The 16,767-nt window shown below is 56.9% G+C and overlaps 2 protein-coding genes across 2 annotated transcripts; one reads left to right on the forward strand and one right to left on the reverse strand.

The window, feature by feature from the left end:
- Positions 1–6,603: 6,603 nt before the first annotated feature.
- On the forward strand, positions 6,604–7,008 carry HRG_11684 (uncharacterized protein; the record flags this gene model as incomplete). The annotated part of the gene is made up of 1 exon (XM_044870154.1): positions 6,604–7,008. One exon carries the CDS (start codon positions 6,604–6,606, stop codon positions 7,006–7,008), a length of 405 nt encoding a protein of 134 aa, XP_044714649.1.
- Positions 7,009–9,082: 2,074 nt separating this feature from the next.
- HRG_11685 (PIF1-like helicase domain-containing protein) lies at positions 9,083–14,192 on the reverse strand (the record flags this gene model as incomplete). The annotated part of the gene is made up of 12 exons (XM_044870155.1): positions 9,083–9,112; positions 9,194–9,264; positions 9,327–10,102; positions 10,150–10,813; positions 10,891–11,177; positions 11,239–11,643; positions 11,701–12,104; positions 12,253–12,297; positions 12,380–12,464; positions 12,571–13,201; positions 13,274–13,703; positions 13,908–14,192. The coding sequence occupies 12 exons, from the start codon at positions 14,190–14,192 to the stop codon at positions 9,083–9,085; spliced, it is 4,113 nt and encodes a 1,370-aa protein (XP_044714650.1).
- Positions 14,193–16,767: the final 2,575 nt, after the last annotated feature.

Here is a 16,767-nt window from a genome sequence, read left to right on the forward strand (position 1 = left end):
GAGTTTAGGTAAAAATGAATTGACGTATTATGGCCAGGATAGTGTCAAAGTATACATAGGTATAGCCGGATAGAAGAGCATGGGGAAAGGAAGGTGGGAGACGAGGGGTCTAGGAGCCGTTGCTGAGAAAATGACCAGGAGCCAAAACTTGCATCGCCAGATAACAACTTTTTGAAAGCTCACTCCTGAAGCGCTACTTCCAGGTACATGTGCTCAAACACGGACGTTAATGTGGTAAAGTCAGCGGATGATCCAGCTTCGATGCCATTTAGAGGTCTCAAGTTGCTCCAAATTCTGCTGTTGGTTCAGGATTTATGCACGGCAGGTTCACATACTGTCGCATCGAGCTGACCCTGTTTGGAAGGAGGATACTTGTTTCCTGTGTATGCAGATATCGGGGCCCCTCCTGACAGCTATTTAAGCTGGGTCAGTGGACACCCAACGCTCTTTACACTCTCTTTTGTAACAGGAACAGAGACCTCTTTTACCCCACTAGCTTTCACATACGACTTGTCCCTCGTGCGTGCCTCGCAGTGAGATCCGACAGTTATGAGCCCGGTATGCGGCCAAGCGCAAATTGCTACAACAGCTACGGCTACCGCTCGTTCAACAGATAACTAATCTCGCTGCGAGGCCGATGCGTTCCAAGGCAAAACGACACCCAAGAAGACACATCTTTGCATATGACCAGTTTTCCTGCCTGCAAGTTTCGCATCTGAGGCAAGCCCCTTCTTCCTAGCGGGGATGTCCACCCGGCTTACACCACCTGTTTGGGTACCCCTCTATCCCCCCTCACATTTTCCTCCAAGAGTTCCTGTTCTTCATCATTTCCTATCAACTCTATTTATCAGTCATCCATCATGTCTGTTACCGCCAACCCAAAGCTCCTCCTTTCCAAGACCGAGGAATGGGCCAGCTGGTTCAGCACATTCAAACGCAATGCCGAGACCACTGACGTTTGGAAATTCGTCAATCCCGGTCCCTTTGCAGAAGATCAGATGGTTCCAACGCTTGAGAAGCCATCTGAGGTGACGTACGATGGAGAAGTTGCCCGATTGGCAGCTAGAGGTGATGGTCAGGAAACCATCAAGGATCTCAACGAGGCCCAGCTCAAGGTCTTCGTCATTCGACAGGGAGAGTATAAAACGAAAATGACTCAATACCTCTCCGACCGCAAGTCATATAGTGACCTCATGACTTGGGTCCATCAGACGGTTGACCTAGCTCTCATCAAGTTCCTCCGGAAACGGCCAACCTTCGCGATATCATCATCAAACTCAAGGAGCTCGTAGGCGTTACCGAAGCCTACAAGATCGAGCTAGCTAGACTAGCATATCGCAGGCCCTTCACACCAACCGACGCACGAGCCCGGTCGATTGGTACAATCAGTGGGAACTGGCTTATAGAGAATGAGAGAAGCTGGAGATCTTCGAAGTTGAGGGGATATCGCCATAGGGATTTCTTGGAAGCAGTCAAGACTTTCGACCTGGAATGGGCGAAGAGGTATAAGGACGACCTACGCAAGGATCAACGCGCCACTGGCAAATCGTCAATGACTCTATTGGAAGTGGGCAAGCAGTTCCTTGATGCTGCCCGCGACAACGTCAGAGATAAGCCATCATCAGGGGCGTTTTCAACGACAAATCCTTCCTCTTCGTCAGAAAGGGACATGATTGCCCATGCGGCCTCGCTAAGAATCGGCACTTTTGGGCACCAACGGACTGCACGGCTCTCCATGTTGCCGTCAATGGGATCGCCAATTCGACCCGCCCGGTTCGAGAAGACCGCATGAAGAAGGCCAAAGCCGCGATGACAGCGTCGAAGTGGAAGACTCTTATCGAGGCGGTAAAGGCAGCGAAGCCAGCCTCAGGGGGTGCAGACTCGTCGTGGCCTCCACCAATGGCCCAAATGGTCATTGATCAGTCAACCCCTGAAGGGCGGCAGCTGCTGGCCTTTTCGACTATGCCTCAAGCCCACCCACTCCGCGATTCGACGCTTCTCGATAATTGCGCCAGCACGCACGTTGTCAACAACAGAGATCTTCTCGTGGATGTCCACCCGGCCAGCGCCTCTGATGTCGTTTTAGTCGGTGATACGGCTCTCCAAGTCGTGTGCCGAGGAAAGCGCATCATGAGGAATGCCTTTAACGGCCCTGGCGGACGAAACACACGAGATTTGGTCCTCAACAACGTCGCCTTCGTGCCGGGATTCCATACTAACCTGATCAGCGGCAACGAGCTTCGGGCCCTTGGCTATTGGTCGTGCACCCTCGACGACACGCTGCGCTTTGGGACGATGGCCAGCAACAAGATCATGATGAATATGTCCAGCAAGTACGGTCTTACCGTAGCTGAATACAAGCCTCTTTCATCTTGCTTCTCTCCCAAGTGCTCCAGCGTGTGTGTTTCATCAATTCGAGACGTTAATGCCGACCAACCAAGGCGCCGGCCCTCAAGGGATCCACAACAACCAAGGCTTGCAACGGCAGCTTTGTGGCATCTCAGGGCCGGGCATGCAAACCCGAAGGTCCTTGATCAGATGGTTCCACAAGTCAACGGAGTCCGAATCCAAGGTCCAACAACGGTTCAGTGCATTGGGTGCGCAACGGGTAAAGCGCACACAGTGATCTCCCGCAGAGAGTCGCCCAACCGGTCAAAACAGCCATTCCACCGGGTGTTTTTAGACGTGTTCACCTTCTCTGCGGCTTACAACGGTCATCGCTATGTTCTCCTTGTCACGGATGAATATAGCGGAATGATGTTCTCATGGACGATGGCGTCAAAAACCGAGTGCTTCCACATCATTCGGAACTTCGAGTCATCAATCAAGCGTCACTGTGGAGTTGTGATCTGCAAGATCAGGATGGATAACGAGAGAGCGCTGGTTAACTTACCGGAACAGTGCGACTCGGAATTCCAGTCCTGGGCAAAGGAAGAAGGTATCGAGATCGAGCTGCCGCCCTCCCACACAAAGGAGCCCACAGGGGGAGCAGAGAGACCAGGCGGCATAAACCAACAACGCCTGAGATCAATGCTTGGCGAGCTTCCTCGTAACCTTTGGCCTGAAGCCTATCAGACCGCAGTCAAACTTCACAACATCCTTCCAAGCCGCAGAAATCAATGGAAAACCCCTCAGGAATCATGTGATCAATGGTTCAACAGGCATCTCCGCTGGTTTGGCAAGGTAGGGACAGATATTAACTATGAGAAAGATTTACGACCAGAGTGGAGAGGCAAGTACGCTTTCGGATGTCGAGCGTATCCTCTGATCAACGACTACAAGGCAGGCATTTCCAAAACGCCTTCAAAGTCAACCCCAGAGCACATGTAGGATATTTGGTTGGCTATCACAGCAGCAATATCTACCGCATCTGGGTTCCCAAGCTTCGGCGGGTAATTCTGTCAAGAGATGTTACGTTCAATGAATATCAATTCTTCGACCCTGCAACAGAGGACCAGCAAATCGCGATACCGGAGTTCAAGCCGACCGTTGAGGCTATTGAACTGCCTATCCAACGAGACTGGAACGCGATATTGGACGATTTCCTGCAGGAATTCGATGAACAAATCCTTGAAGTTAACCCCGTCGGTTCGATCTCGGGGGTGGAGGGCCAGAGCACCGCATATACCACGAGATTAGCTATCTCGATGGACGATCAGATGCTTCGTGCAGAGCCAGAACCTGCCCCAAGAAGAGATCTCACGCCGGAGGAACTAGACACGTCGACTACCGCAGAACCTCTGAGAGTTGCAAACTTGGGGCAGATAGCGGCTCACGTGGTCCCCTCCATTTTTGCAGACGAGGGACTAGATGTGCCGACTACCGCAGAACCTGAGGACGCTGCACAACCTCAGGCAGATAGCGGCTCGACCAATCCTCCTTTCCCTATTCCAGAGGACTTTCCGCCGAGGACTAGACACACGGACTACCACAGAACCTTTGGACGCTGCACAACCAAAGGAAGATAGTGGCTCGCGTGGTCCCCTCCATTCACGCCCGAAGCAACACCTAGGCGACCTGGACGAGATTTATCGATGTCGCAGGGTTAGGCTTCGAGGCACCATCTAACGAGGGTTCAGACGGTGTAGGATCATCTGATCACATGTCTGACAGTCCTGTTAGAACGCCTTCTTCGCTTCCAACTTCTTCGCCACACGTGGAGCTTGGCACACCGACCTGTCAGATGAGGCCACATCTGAAGGGAGTACAGGGCGGCCCAACTGCCAGCAACGGCAAGACAGGAAGGAATAGCAACCTCGGTCTCGCCTCCGCAATGCTCCTCGTTATAGCAGCTGCCGCTGGCCCGACGTTAGACCCGCCCTCGTCCGGTGGAGCTATGTGTCCGGCCGCGTCCCCGATCCCTTTGGGCCGGATGGGTTGGGGCGAGTGCTTGCTTACGCCCTTCAGCCGAAATCTTGTTAAACGTGATGCTTGCCCTCCCTCTGAAGTGGCACCATCGACGTGCGGCAGCTTTTTTCCCAGCTGACCGCCTCGCCGACTTCGCTGAGGCAACAATCTTTTGAGTGCTTCTGCTTCTTCCCTCGTGAGTCCCCTCGGACGCCGGCGCCTTCTTCGCCTCGATAGGCCGCAACCTAGGTGCCGCGCCCGCTTGACTTTCGTCGCCCGACCCCGATTCGGCCCTGTGTCCGTTGCGATCATCCTCGCCTCCGCAATGATCCTCGTTGCAGCAGCGGCAGCTCCTACTGTCTCCGGTTCACCCTCTCCTACCACCGACCTAACGTCGCCCCTAGGATTCTCCCCCAAACTTATATTTCCCTTACGGTAAGGGTCTGCGAACAGGCGAGAAATTACGAAGCCTTCGCCTGAGGTGTGATCCAAGGCCACCCCGCTTGCAAGCGATGGCAAACTTATAGTCTCGATAACATGCGGGCAACACGGCAGTACCTGGTCCGGGAGAGGCCCCCCCTCCCCATCTATTCCCCCTTCTCCCCATCCTTCCCTACCTTACCGCCATGTGTCTATCCCTACGGACGGCCTTGACCGGCCCTAGCCCAGGCAATGATGCTGCAGCTCTATCTAGCGCGGCCTTCTCCTGGTCGACTCTCCTGGCAGCTCCTATTTGACCGTTGCCAAAGGGCGTCCAATCGGGCATTATACTAAGACATTCTCCTTGGTATCTCTTACCATCCCCGCCGCGCCGAAACCAGGAATCGCCCTGCCATCCGGCTCCGCTCGCCTAGCACGGTGTCGAGAAGAAGGTCCGAACGAGTTGAGGTCTCTAGGTCTCTCTAGGTAATACAGCTTGAAACCAGGTAAGAAGGGAAGTCTGCAGACTGTTGTTTCTTCTTCCTAGACCACTGAGGGGTCCGGAGGATCTCCTATTCGAACGGGGACCCTTTGAGGAGTCCGGCATAACTATTACTGGCTCGGGGACCTCGAGAGACTGAACTATCGATTTCATAGCTAGAAGAGCTATTCGATCGGGGAGATGGAGCTGATGTTGCTGACGTAGATGACTTACGTGGCCTTCAGTAAGTGGCAAGAAGTGCCCTCTTCCTGATAGAATGTATACTATACCTGAAAACGGGATATCAACTTGGGAGAAGCTTGGAGGGATATAAAAGGGGCTGCTTGAACGGGAGAGATAGAGAAAAAAAAACATCTGATCGGGTGATACTCGACCTTCAAAAAGTCCCTTTATCCACGTTTATGCCCGCTTTTGCTCTCTCCTTCGCGAGAGTTATGAGCCCGGGCGGAGGGGTTACCCCTCCGGGAACTTCCCGGTGACTGCGCACGCACTTCTTCTGGCTAGCCTGGCGCGCACTACCCGAAAGGCCCGTGGTTCGAGTCCCGCCAGCGCAATTGAGCGCGGTTTCAGCATGGGGCCTGCCTATATAAAAATTCCCGCTGTGGTCTAGGATATCCAGGTATCCCGGGACGAATTGACCCGATATCCCTGAGGGGGTGTGTCGCGTACTCTATATGCGTTAATTGACGCTGTCGCTTGTATCTGACAGGCGGCCACATCTTTTTCGTGACACACGGTGGTTTTTAGGTCCGTCTTGCCCGACCTTCCCTGTCAACCCTAACTGCGACCTTCCTTATAGCCGCTCTCCGTGCGCTTGTTTATATTATATGATGTTCGGTCGACTTCTTCTACCCCAACTGAAGACGGCGTGCTAGTCATCATACGGCAAGGCGAGGAAGGCCGGGACTCGGTTCCGTGTGTCGACCTGGCTTGCTTTATCCTCCTATATTTCGGCCTTCCAACACGCCCCTTGTGTATGTCCTTCCGCAATAATGCCCCCCTTTATGCATTGGGCCTCTATTCTCCCGGACCTTCCGGGCTTCCTCTAGACCTATCGGCAGACGAGTCTGCCGACAGCCCTGCCGGACTCTTAAGTCCGCGTCACCCTTGGTGCCTGACTGGAGCCCAGCTTCGCGACACCACTGCGTATCCCTTCGACATCTAGGCAAACACTTGCCGTGGCAAAACTCCTCACATTTCCCGGCCAATCTATATCACCCTTGGTTTTTTTCTACGTACGTTTACGCTCGATCTCCTCCTTACTCCGCTCTTAACGCCAGGCAGCGGTCGTTCTAGGGGGGCGCGACGGGTCTATCGACCGGCCCAGGTGCACAATGTCTTCCTCTCTACATCCTACCGACCTGCCCGCACCGCACCTCCGAAAGCCGCTCGATAGCCAAACCGGCGCTGGCGGTGATATGTCCGTGATGCTTTTCGTCCAAACCGACTGCCCCGCCAGGTTTGCCCACCTGGACGAACACCGCATCAAGGGACTTAACGCCGAAGCCATGGCCCGCGTCTTGCTGCCTCCGCCCGCGTGGCTGCTCACAGCGGAATATGCGCCCCTGCGGTCGGGTGCCGACAGTTCCCCAACCTTCGTCTTCTTTAGCCTTAACCTCTCGATTTACGGTCAGTCGATTCTTGACACCGACTGGACCGAGCAGTGGTTCTTCATGAACGGCCGCGTCCACCCTACGCCCTTGCGTGGAGGTCGAACAGCGCGACGGCCTGGAGTCTGACACGGGCGGCACCGTTCTCTATACCATGCCCGCCCTCGTCGTCCGCGACCAGGGCTACCAGCCGTAGGCCGGGTCCCATTCCCCCGCGCGTGGCAGCGAGGAAATGGGTAGCTAAATCTGTCCTAAAGCGTTCTTCCTAGGCTCTTTGCCTCTATGGACGACTTCCCCCACGTCCCGCCTGTTGTTTCCTTCACCGGCCTCGTCGTCGGCACCGGCCACTCCTGCTGCGGAGGGACCTGCTGCCAGGCCTAGACACCGCCCAACTTAGATGTTGCGGCTTCGTCCACCTATCTACCTACGTCGCCCCGGGAACCCCGATAAGATCCCTTTAAGGGCTTCCACCTTCCAGGCCTTCGTCATCTTCCCTATTCACGCCAACCCCTGGGCCGTCCTATGTAAGAAGATGGCCGAGAGGCGAAACTCTTACTTTCAGCCTAATGTCCCCTTTACCTGCACAGGCAAGGTCGCTGGCCTGCTGGACCACAGCGTCATGGTTCACCCGCCGGGCTCTGACCGTGACTTTGTTTTTATAGTCGTCCCGGATTCCTGGACTTTTCTCGACAAGTCGTCCACCTCTATGGCTGCGATGACACCGCTACCTCTACGCCACCAAAACGACAACAGTCCTCCGCTTCTGCCGCTTTTCATAATATGCGCGCTGCCTCTATGTCCGTGGTTATCCCTAGCACTCTCCCAATTAGTCCTCCGTCCTTAGCCGCGGCTGCGCCTTCGACTTGCTCCCCCACGCCGCCCCAAAAGCGCCATTATCCTGAACCTGCCGATACGCCGACGAAGCGACCGTGCCTGACGCAACAGGCCTCTGTGCCTTCTTCTTCCCCTATCCCTGGCCCCTTGGCTACTCAATCCTTCTCGGTCTCGGCTGTCTCATCCATTCCCGACCCGGATGTATCATCTAAACAGGGTCCCGCCTCGGAAACCCGCCCCTTGATTCGATTGTCGCCCACCCCGTAGCCTCACCGGCCCGCCCGCCTCGAAACCGTCACCCAGCTAAGAGAACGATAGATATAGAATAATAAGGCAAGTTTACTGTCGGCTGGGATTTCTTGAACAGCTCATGTTAGTTGACCTTTATTTTATCTACTCTTATATTACTTGATAGAGGCCTTGACCTGGCACATTATGTCGTGAATCGTCACTTACACCTACCAAACTAAACCTCGTCCCTTCGTATATCGTCCTAACTTCCTATCACCCCTCCCAACTTTGAGTCTTTCCTGCCTCCCCCTTTCCTACCTTGAGTCTTCCTAACTTTCCAACCTTAACTTAAAGTCTTTTTCTTTCTTTCTAACTTCCCCCTCTTAACTAATCTTAAATCTTCCTAGCTTCCCTTTCTGAGCTTGGATCTTTTAGCTTGAGTCTTTCCAAACCTCCCCTTCCAACCGCAAGTCTTTCCAACCGCAAGTCTTTCGTTCCTCAAGGCTCTTTGCGCAACCCTGCTGGGTTGCCTTCTCCTGTGTGCCTTGAGGAACGAAAGGCTCTTCTGGACGCGAAAAAAAACCCAAAAACTTCAAAACTCATTCACCCTCGAAAACCTCGGCTTCTAATTGGCCCAAGATTTCCTTCTTTCGTCTTAGCCCCTCCTTGCAAGCTTCCTTCTTTTATTGGTTGTTTGGTTGTGTTGCTTTAGCACGTTGGCCGAGGTCCGAACCGCGACCTCTCCCGCATCCCTACTTAATACGAGCACGATGCTGTCGAGCGTCCGGCATCACCATGGCTGCACATATATGCCCCTGGAGCTTAAAGAGTCGACGTCCAGCCATCCCGAGGCCTCGCGAACAGTCTTGTCGCTCAGCTCACCCAGTCTCGCTTGTGCGGCGGTCATCTCCTCTGGAACTCTATTGCCCACCAAATCTCTATCCCGCACTTTAGAGACGAGCATGATGCCATCCAACGTCGGGCAGCGGGACAGCTGCACGTACAGGCTGTACGGGTCGCACTGCGAGGATACGGCGCGTCCATCGATGTTTGACGTCCGCGTCCCCCGCAGCTCCAGAGCTACACGCTCGAGCGTCCTGCCCTGCACTTTATAGTCTGTGCACGCGAAGGCCGCCGTTCAGGGCAGACCCTTTCGGCTGACGTCGTTCTGCTGCCACGGCCTCTTTCGCTGGCATTGTATCTTGACGGTCATGGGCGTCAACAAGATCGTTCCTGGCGGCATCCCGACGGAGTGAATGTCTTTCGTTGTCTCGGACTCCAGCATTATCCCCGCCGGCGGCCCGAAATGGACCGTCATGTCTGCCGAGATGCGATGCCCCGGGTACGACTTGTCGAAACCTCCAGCGCCGTGTAGCTGGCACCGTTCACCAGCTTTAGCCCCTGATGGGTGTTGTGGTTCACGACGACCGGCATCCCCGGCACGAACATGAAGACGGCCGGCACCGGTATTGCGCTATCGTCGCCCTGGTTCAGCATCATGATGGCCTCCTCCTCCGTCGGCAAGCCCTCCTTCCATTTATGGCCGGATATGAAGATGCGCAGCGTCGACCGGTGCTGGATCTGGAACGCCAAGCTGGCCTCCATGTTGAGGTTCCACCGGTTCCTATTCAGCGGCGTCACCACAGTGATGCCTGATGCCCACGGGATCCGCCTACCTTCCTGGTAGCATCTTGAGTTGAGGAGGTCCAGATCCGTGCGGTCCTGCGCGCCCAGTCGGATTCGCTTTAACAGCCTCTGCAGCTCTGGGTCGCCAGCGGCGCGCACTTGCTCGTCGAGCATGACGACGGTCGTGAACCTCTTCCACAGCGCGTGCGCCTTGTCGTGCTGGTGCCGTTGCTCGGCCTTGAAAGAGTTGTCCATGTCCCACGAGACGGCCGTGCTGGGGAGGAGGATCGACCGCTCTTGGACCGGGCGGAACTGGTGGAAGTCTCCGCAGAAGAGGACAATGGGGATCCCTCCAAAATCCTTGTTCGACCCGCGCAGCCGGCAGAGCTGCTCGTTGACCGCGTGGAGCGTCCGCGCACCGAGCATGCTAACCTCGTCGACGACAAGCACGTCCTTCTCCTGCCAGTCCATCCGGGATTGCCCGTGGACGAACCGCTCCGCCTGGTTCGGCATTCGCAACCCGTCGAGATCCCTGGCCATATTTGCGACTGCCGCGAGATCTTTGGAGAACCCGCAGGCGGGTGGATCGTGATGCCATTGATCCGTGCTGCTGCCGTCCCTGACGTCGCCGTTATTATCACGCGATTCGATTGATCCTTGGACGCGAAGAGTTCGACGAGCGCCTCGATGACTCGCGACTTGCCCGTTCCGCCCTCTCCGCCGACGAATTGGCATAGCTGACACCCGTTGCCTTTCTCCCCGCGCCGTATGAGGTCAAGCTGACGGCATATGATTAGGAAGGCAATCGCCTGCTTCTTGTTCAGCGTGAACCTCGCTACCAGGGCCTTACCCGCCTCGATAAAGGAGGTTGAGGCGCCGAGCCGGATCTCCATTCCCGCGCTGGCCTCTACCGTTTCCTCGAGGTCCGCCGCCGTCATCAGGATATCGTCATCCCCGAAACCCGTGAGCACGCTGCGCACCGCCGCCCGACGATCAGTCACCTCTGCCGGGGGCACGCTTTGTATTCCCGGATCATCTTCTCCTCTCCTGGACGCACAGGTTTGCTGCGACTTTATGGCCCTAACCTGACTCTGCGGCGGTATGGTGGCTCCGGAGGATGCCCGCCCCGGGATGTTGATTCGTCTCGGGCCCCGTTCGGATAGTATTGCGGCCTGGAACTCGGAAGACGACGAAAACGCCAGTTGCTGGAAGCGGCTGAGCTCCTGCATTATCGCTATGAGCTCTGGCGAGCCGGCCGTGATTTGGTTCGCCCCGATCGAGCTTCTGACAACGTCGATTAGACGCGTCGTGTTTCCGTACTGTCGGCCTGGTATACCGATCCGGGCTCGACACCCGCCTCCGCGGTGCCATCCTCGTCTAGATAGACTGCCGTGGAGTCGCCGTCACCGGATGAGGCTGCCCACTGCTTGGCGTCCCGCTTTGCATCTTCGGCCGACCGTCGCAGCAACTGCACGTTATCGACGTAACATGATATCCTCGGGACCAGAGCTGCTCGTTCCCTCCCCCATATGCGGTTGATGTCGCCGCTTTCTTCCCCTAAGAAGAGCTCCCAAGGCACGAACAGCGCAAGATGCTGCACAGCCGCTCTTCGACGTGGAAATTAGCCTCCTCGACCCGGCGCCCCTGGTCCGTCAACGACAAACGCACCTTCGGTAGCATGATCCTTCGTCGTCTTCGTCGAAATCCTTGCTCAAATACCCGTCGAGGCAGACCATGGCCTGCTTGCCCGGTCGCCTGAGCACCTGCACCCAACTGCTTCCTGGAGCCCAGCCGCTCTCAAGCGGGACCTCGCCCCAGGCGGCGGGCCTCTCGTCCCCGTCGTTGCGCTTCAGCCTGACTAGCGAAATGTAATCGTAGAGACATAGCCCTCGAAGGACATCTCCCCGGTGACGATATGCCTCGACGCGGCAAATCCTCTGGCCTGCTTCCTCGACGAGTATTGACTCGTCCACGGAACCATCTGCAGTGGCTGCGCCGCTTTCTCGTCGAAGGTGCGGCCATTGTCGGAAGACGTGCCAGTAGAGCACCGAAACGTTCAGGAACGCCCAGGTACTGTTATTCGTCAGTTCAGTCGGGTATCCCAGAAGATCCGCAATAACCTCGACCTGCGATAACGGCCTCTCCGTAAACACGCGATTCGCCACCTTCATTAAGAATTTTCGTGTCTTATTTTGCCTGCCATCGTCCCCGGCACCTTCGCCTCCACGAACCTCCGCGCCGTCGGCCATTTCGTCGCCTGCTCTGGGAGGCAAGAGGTCCGCGGCCGCGACGACGCGCTTCCACACGGGGTCCTCTACCTTGGTCACATAGTTAGTGACGTAAAAGACGAGGGCCATGGTCTTGCGCTGTGTGGCGATGAAGGATATGTCATGGTTGTGGCGAAGCCCCACGGCAATCGCCTTGTTCCACCGATTCACCATGCTGTGCGACCTCCGAATCCGCAGCACGCCGTCTCCCGTGAAGGCCGTCTCGTCGACCAGTCCCCATGGCGCCTTGAAGCGGCATAAATCACCCTGCGCCCCTTTTTCCCAGCGAGTACTTGACACAGGTCGGGCTATGGGTATGGATTTGCGTCGCGCCGGCACAGAAGTTCGCTTCTTCGTCGAACGAGGCTGAGAATTGCCGTTCATCGCCTAGCAATTGCGATATATCTAACGTCACCGATCGCTCTGCCTGGATTGCGCAGAAACCTTCCTGGTCGAGATCCTGTCCCATTCGTCAGCATTCCTCTCGCTCGGGTTTAACTGAACGGGGGACATAGGCCAACACGCGGCCCCCTGCACCATACCTCGGAAAAGACGCTGTCGACGTATCTGACGATGCGTTCTCGGTATGCCGCTTGATCCTCGCCGTGGATATCGACAAGCATCGAGCTTAGATGCGCGTTTCCTGCAGCCAGAGCAGTCCGTGAACATGAAGCGCCCTCGCTCGTTGGTCTCAACGGCGCCGTAATAGTGGCTGATGCGCCCGAATACCGACTCCTCGCCCACTCTGACGTAATTTTCGAAGAACAACGTCATCTCTCGGTGGAAGAATTCGGCCGAGCTCAACGGGTCCGAGATGGCCAGCCGCGCACGTTTGAATGCCATGTCGAGGCTTCTCAGAAATGCCTCGGCCGCTTCAGGATCACGTGTGCGGTACGCCGCCAGTCTCAGCTTCACCGGGTTCGTGATGTCGTTCGGGTTGAGCGTGAACCATATTGCAGGCACGCCACGACACAAGATGAGTGACTGGATCTTGCGTCGCATGCTCAGACGGAGTTCCCTCGACATGGGCTGCCGGTAGCCGTATAGCGAAAGGCATCTTAGGAGCTCCTTCACGCCATCATCGGTGGTCTTGCCCAGGCTCTCCAACTCCAGCCTGGCCGCCGCCAACCTATCTGCGGTCAGCGACTGTACGATGCGCTCTACCTCGGGGAAGTTCTTCCGCGTCACGCTGAGCATGCTGACACGACGATTCCTCGACCGCACGTCCATGTTGAAAACGAGAAACGAGAAGATGGCATGCGTCGCGAATCGGCCACCATGGCGCCGCAGCACGATGCCGGCCCACGTCCGAAGGCTCATGTTCCGAGACGACAGGAGATCTCGCGCGGCCGTCTCGTCTCCGACTGCCGTAGCGCGCGAATTGACCGTCCCCTCCGACCCTAGGATGACTTCCTCCGCCAGCCGTGGTCCTCCACATCCGAACGGCAATAGGGTGGGAAAGGTCTTCGCGAAGAACGAGGCGTCCAGCGAGTCGGCGAATTCATCTCCACGACCGACGTGAATGTACGGCTCACGGACATCCATACCCCCTCGACCCGCCCCCGCCGACCTTATCCATGCCCTCGGGCCCGGCCGGTCGTCCTCGGCCCCGTCGCCGCCCACGGCATTGCAAGCAAAGCGGACCTTCTCCGCATCCGACACGCCCGGCGGTCCGTCCAACGCAAACATGCCGGAAGAGGTTATCTCGTTGATCATTTTGGCCCCGTCTTCGGGCACGGCATCATTAGCCCCGTCCGCTCCGCCCCTCAAATTCTCGACTCGGCTTGTCCGATACGTCTTGTCCCTGGCGGAGCCGAGCAAGGACTTCCTCGATCTCTGCCGGACCATCGTCGTCCATGGCCCGCTCTGCGGGCGGCACAACCTGTGCCGTTCGCGTCTTCTCCCACGCAGACGGTTCGTTCCGCTCCATGCGTCCGTACACCATCGACGGCACGCCGTGCGACGGGTTCCCCAACTATCCATTTCCGCCTTGTCGATCTCAATGTCGGCGTAATGGGGATTGTTCTTCTTCAACCAGACAAGCGCTCTCTCGACGACTTGACGCCTCACCGACAAGAGACCCGACAAATCGCTCGGTGCTGGCTTCTCCGCGCCCTGCCACGAGACATGGATCTCGTCCATTGTTTGCAAGAGCGGGTGCGGGAGCACCTTTCTCGCCAGCTCCTGCACGTTGTTTGGGAACACCGTGATGTGGCCCTTGACGTGTCTCGGATACCTCACGGCCTGCCGCTGCCCGCCCGGAATGCTATACCTCGTCACAAAGCCATAACACGAGTTCAGCGAGATGAGCTTTTCTTCGACCGGCGTCAGGCCCTTGAGCTCGTCGGGGAACATGTGCTCACAGCCGAGGCGACTGTGAAGGTGGACCGCCGGCGACAGGCTCCCGCGCCCCAAACATCGAGCGCACTCCACACAAACCGAGACGGCCTCGCCCTCGGAAAGCAACTTCGACACCCAAATGGCGACCGGCCGCCTTTTGGAACGCTGCTTGACCTCCATTGGTCCCATGTGCTCTCCTCAACTCCTTCCTTGTGCACTTGCGGTAGCTGGCATGCAGGTCATTATCGGCAAGGTGCTCACATCGTGGAACGCCCGATAGAACTTTCCCACCGTCGATACCTTCCTCTCATGCGGTACTGGTGTGCACCAAGTTTGCTCGTTGGACAGCCTCTCCTTCACGGCGAATTCCTCTTCAAGGTACCGCAAGGCACTGGCCAAATCCTCCGCCTGCAATTCCTTCCTCCTCTGCCCCGGATGGCCGCCCCGTATGCGTTTCGTCAGAGACCCGTCACGGCCGGGGTGGCGCCTCCTCTTTCTCTGCTCCACGGGCCGCGAAGGTCTCGCCGCCTCGTCTCGTCTCGGCCGACCCTGTTCTCCACCTGTGGTCTGGCGTGATGGCCGCGCTGACAACAGTCCGAATGACTGCCCATCTCCTGCTGCCTCGCCCTCTCTTTGGGCTGGATTGGCCGAACCGGGTACTCCTGATATTCCCAGACGGACGCCTGACAGCGGTTGCTGGCCGACCTTCTCTTCCCGGGCTACCTTGGTCTCCCTCCGGCCCTTCCGCATTCTCCATTTCTTTAGGTCTGATTGGCCTTGGCGAATGCTGACTCCCGTTTTCCAGCCGAAATCTCATCATCATTGTTGATCCTCCATCCTGGCGCTTTCTCCCCACACCAAGTGTCCGCTCAATAGGACCGTTCGGCCTCACCAGTACGTCCCCGCTAGATTGCCTAGGCCCAACGGTCTCAGGTCCACTTACGGCCACGACAGACGCTCTCCCACTGTCTAGGTCGTCGTCTCGCCCGACCAAGGCCTTCGGGGGACTTGGTGCTTGCATACCAACGGTGGCCGCTGCGCTCCTCCCATCACCCCAATCCTCCTCCTCTTGGGCAAAATGTGCCGGTACGAGATCGAGTCGTTACCCTCGCACTGCAATACACCGCCGACGGGTGGCTCCAGACTCCACACGGCTTCGTACCCAGCCCCGGCATCGCAGCGTCCGTGTCCATACTCACGGGCTCGTCACGCACGTTTATCGGTGCTAAACGTCGTGCTGGCCGCACCTTCGAAATGCCATCGTTCAGATCTGATGTTCCCCTTCGCCGCCGACCGCCTCGCCGACTGCCCCTGGGCGACGCTCCTTTGAGTGCTTCCGCTTGTTCTCCCCGGGAGACCTCCTCGGCCGGCGCCTGCTTGGCCTGGATAGGCCGAAACCTGGATACCACGTTCGCCTGTCTTTCATATTCCGGCACCCGCTTCAACCCTTCATCCATTGCACTCAATCTCGCCTCCGCGGTACCCCCCGTTGCAGCAACGGCCGCTGCTGCCGTCACTATCTCGCCTTCTCCCCCCACCGATTGAACCTTGCGGCTAGGATTCTCCCCCATGATGATGCTGTCTTAACGCCGAAGATCTGCAAACGGACGATGGATCGCAAAGCTTTCGCCCGGAAGATTCTCCCAGGTTGTCTCGCTTTCTGGTAATGGTGCGCTCCGCCGTATCTGGCATTCTTCCTACCAGCGGTTTCCCAAAGCCCTATTGTCTTTATATCACCGAGGCAACACGGTAATGCTTGTCTGAGAGGGCCCCCTCCCCCCTTTTCGGACGGCCTCGACCAGCCCATGCGCAGGAACTGACACCGCAACCCTATCCTGAGCGACCTTCAACCGCTCTGCCCCCCCGCTTCCTCCGATTCCATCGTCGCAAGTGCGCGTTTGAACAAACGTCGTATTAGACTTTCTTTTTCTCCACTGTCCATGCTGCAGCAGGCAAAGGGGTAACCCTGCCATTTGGCTCAGCTCACCCGGACGATAGCTTCCAACACCGTCATCCCCAGCTTTCCCCCTCAATCCTAACAGCAACGTTCCCCAGACCGCCTCTTCGTGTCACTCATTCGTGGCGTTGAGCACCATGTGCACCATTCTTCTCCTCATGCTTGTCATGACAAAGTTGCTCGCCCCTCCCGTCCTTTCCGTAATCCCTTCAAAATACAATAAGCTCGTTCACTCTCCGCTTCCTACTTTCCTGCTCCACGGTTGCAACAGTCGTTTGCGTGCGGGACAAAACACTGATCAACCCCACGTAGATGCAGTGATACACCATGTCTTCCTCTTCACCTCTGCCCCACCACACCTTCGAAGGCCGCTCGACAGCCAGAGAGACGCTGGCGGTGAAATGTCCATGATGTTCTTCGTCCAGCCGGATTGCCCTCCAGATTCGCCCACCAAGACGAGCATCGCATCAGAGGCCTCAACGCCGAGACCATGGCCCGCGTCTTCCTGCCTCCTCCGTCGTGGTTGCTCACTGCGGAATATGCGCCTCTCCGATCGGATACCGACGACTCCGCGACATCCATCTTCTTCAGCCTCAATCTCTCAATTTACAATCAGCTAGTTGTCGCCTCCGA

The sequence above is a fragment of the Hirsutella rhossiliensis genome (genome assembly GCF_020360975.1).
Source record: "Hirsutella rhossiliensis strain HR02 chromosome Unknown scaffold00022, whole genome shotgun sequence".
Classification (NCBI taxonomy): domain Eukaryota; kingdom Fungi; phylum Ascomycota; class Sordariomycetes; order Hypocreales; family Ophiocordycipitaceae; genus Hirsutella; species Hirsutella rhossiliensis.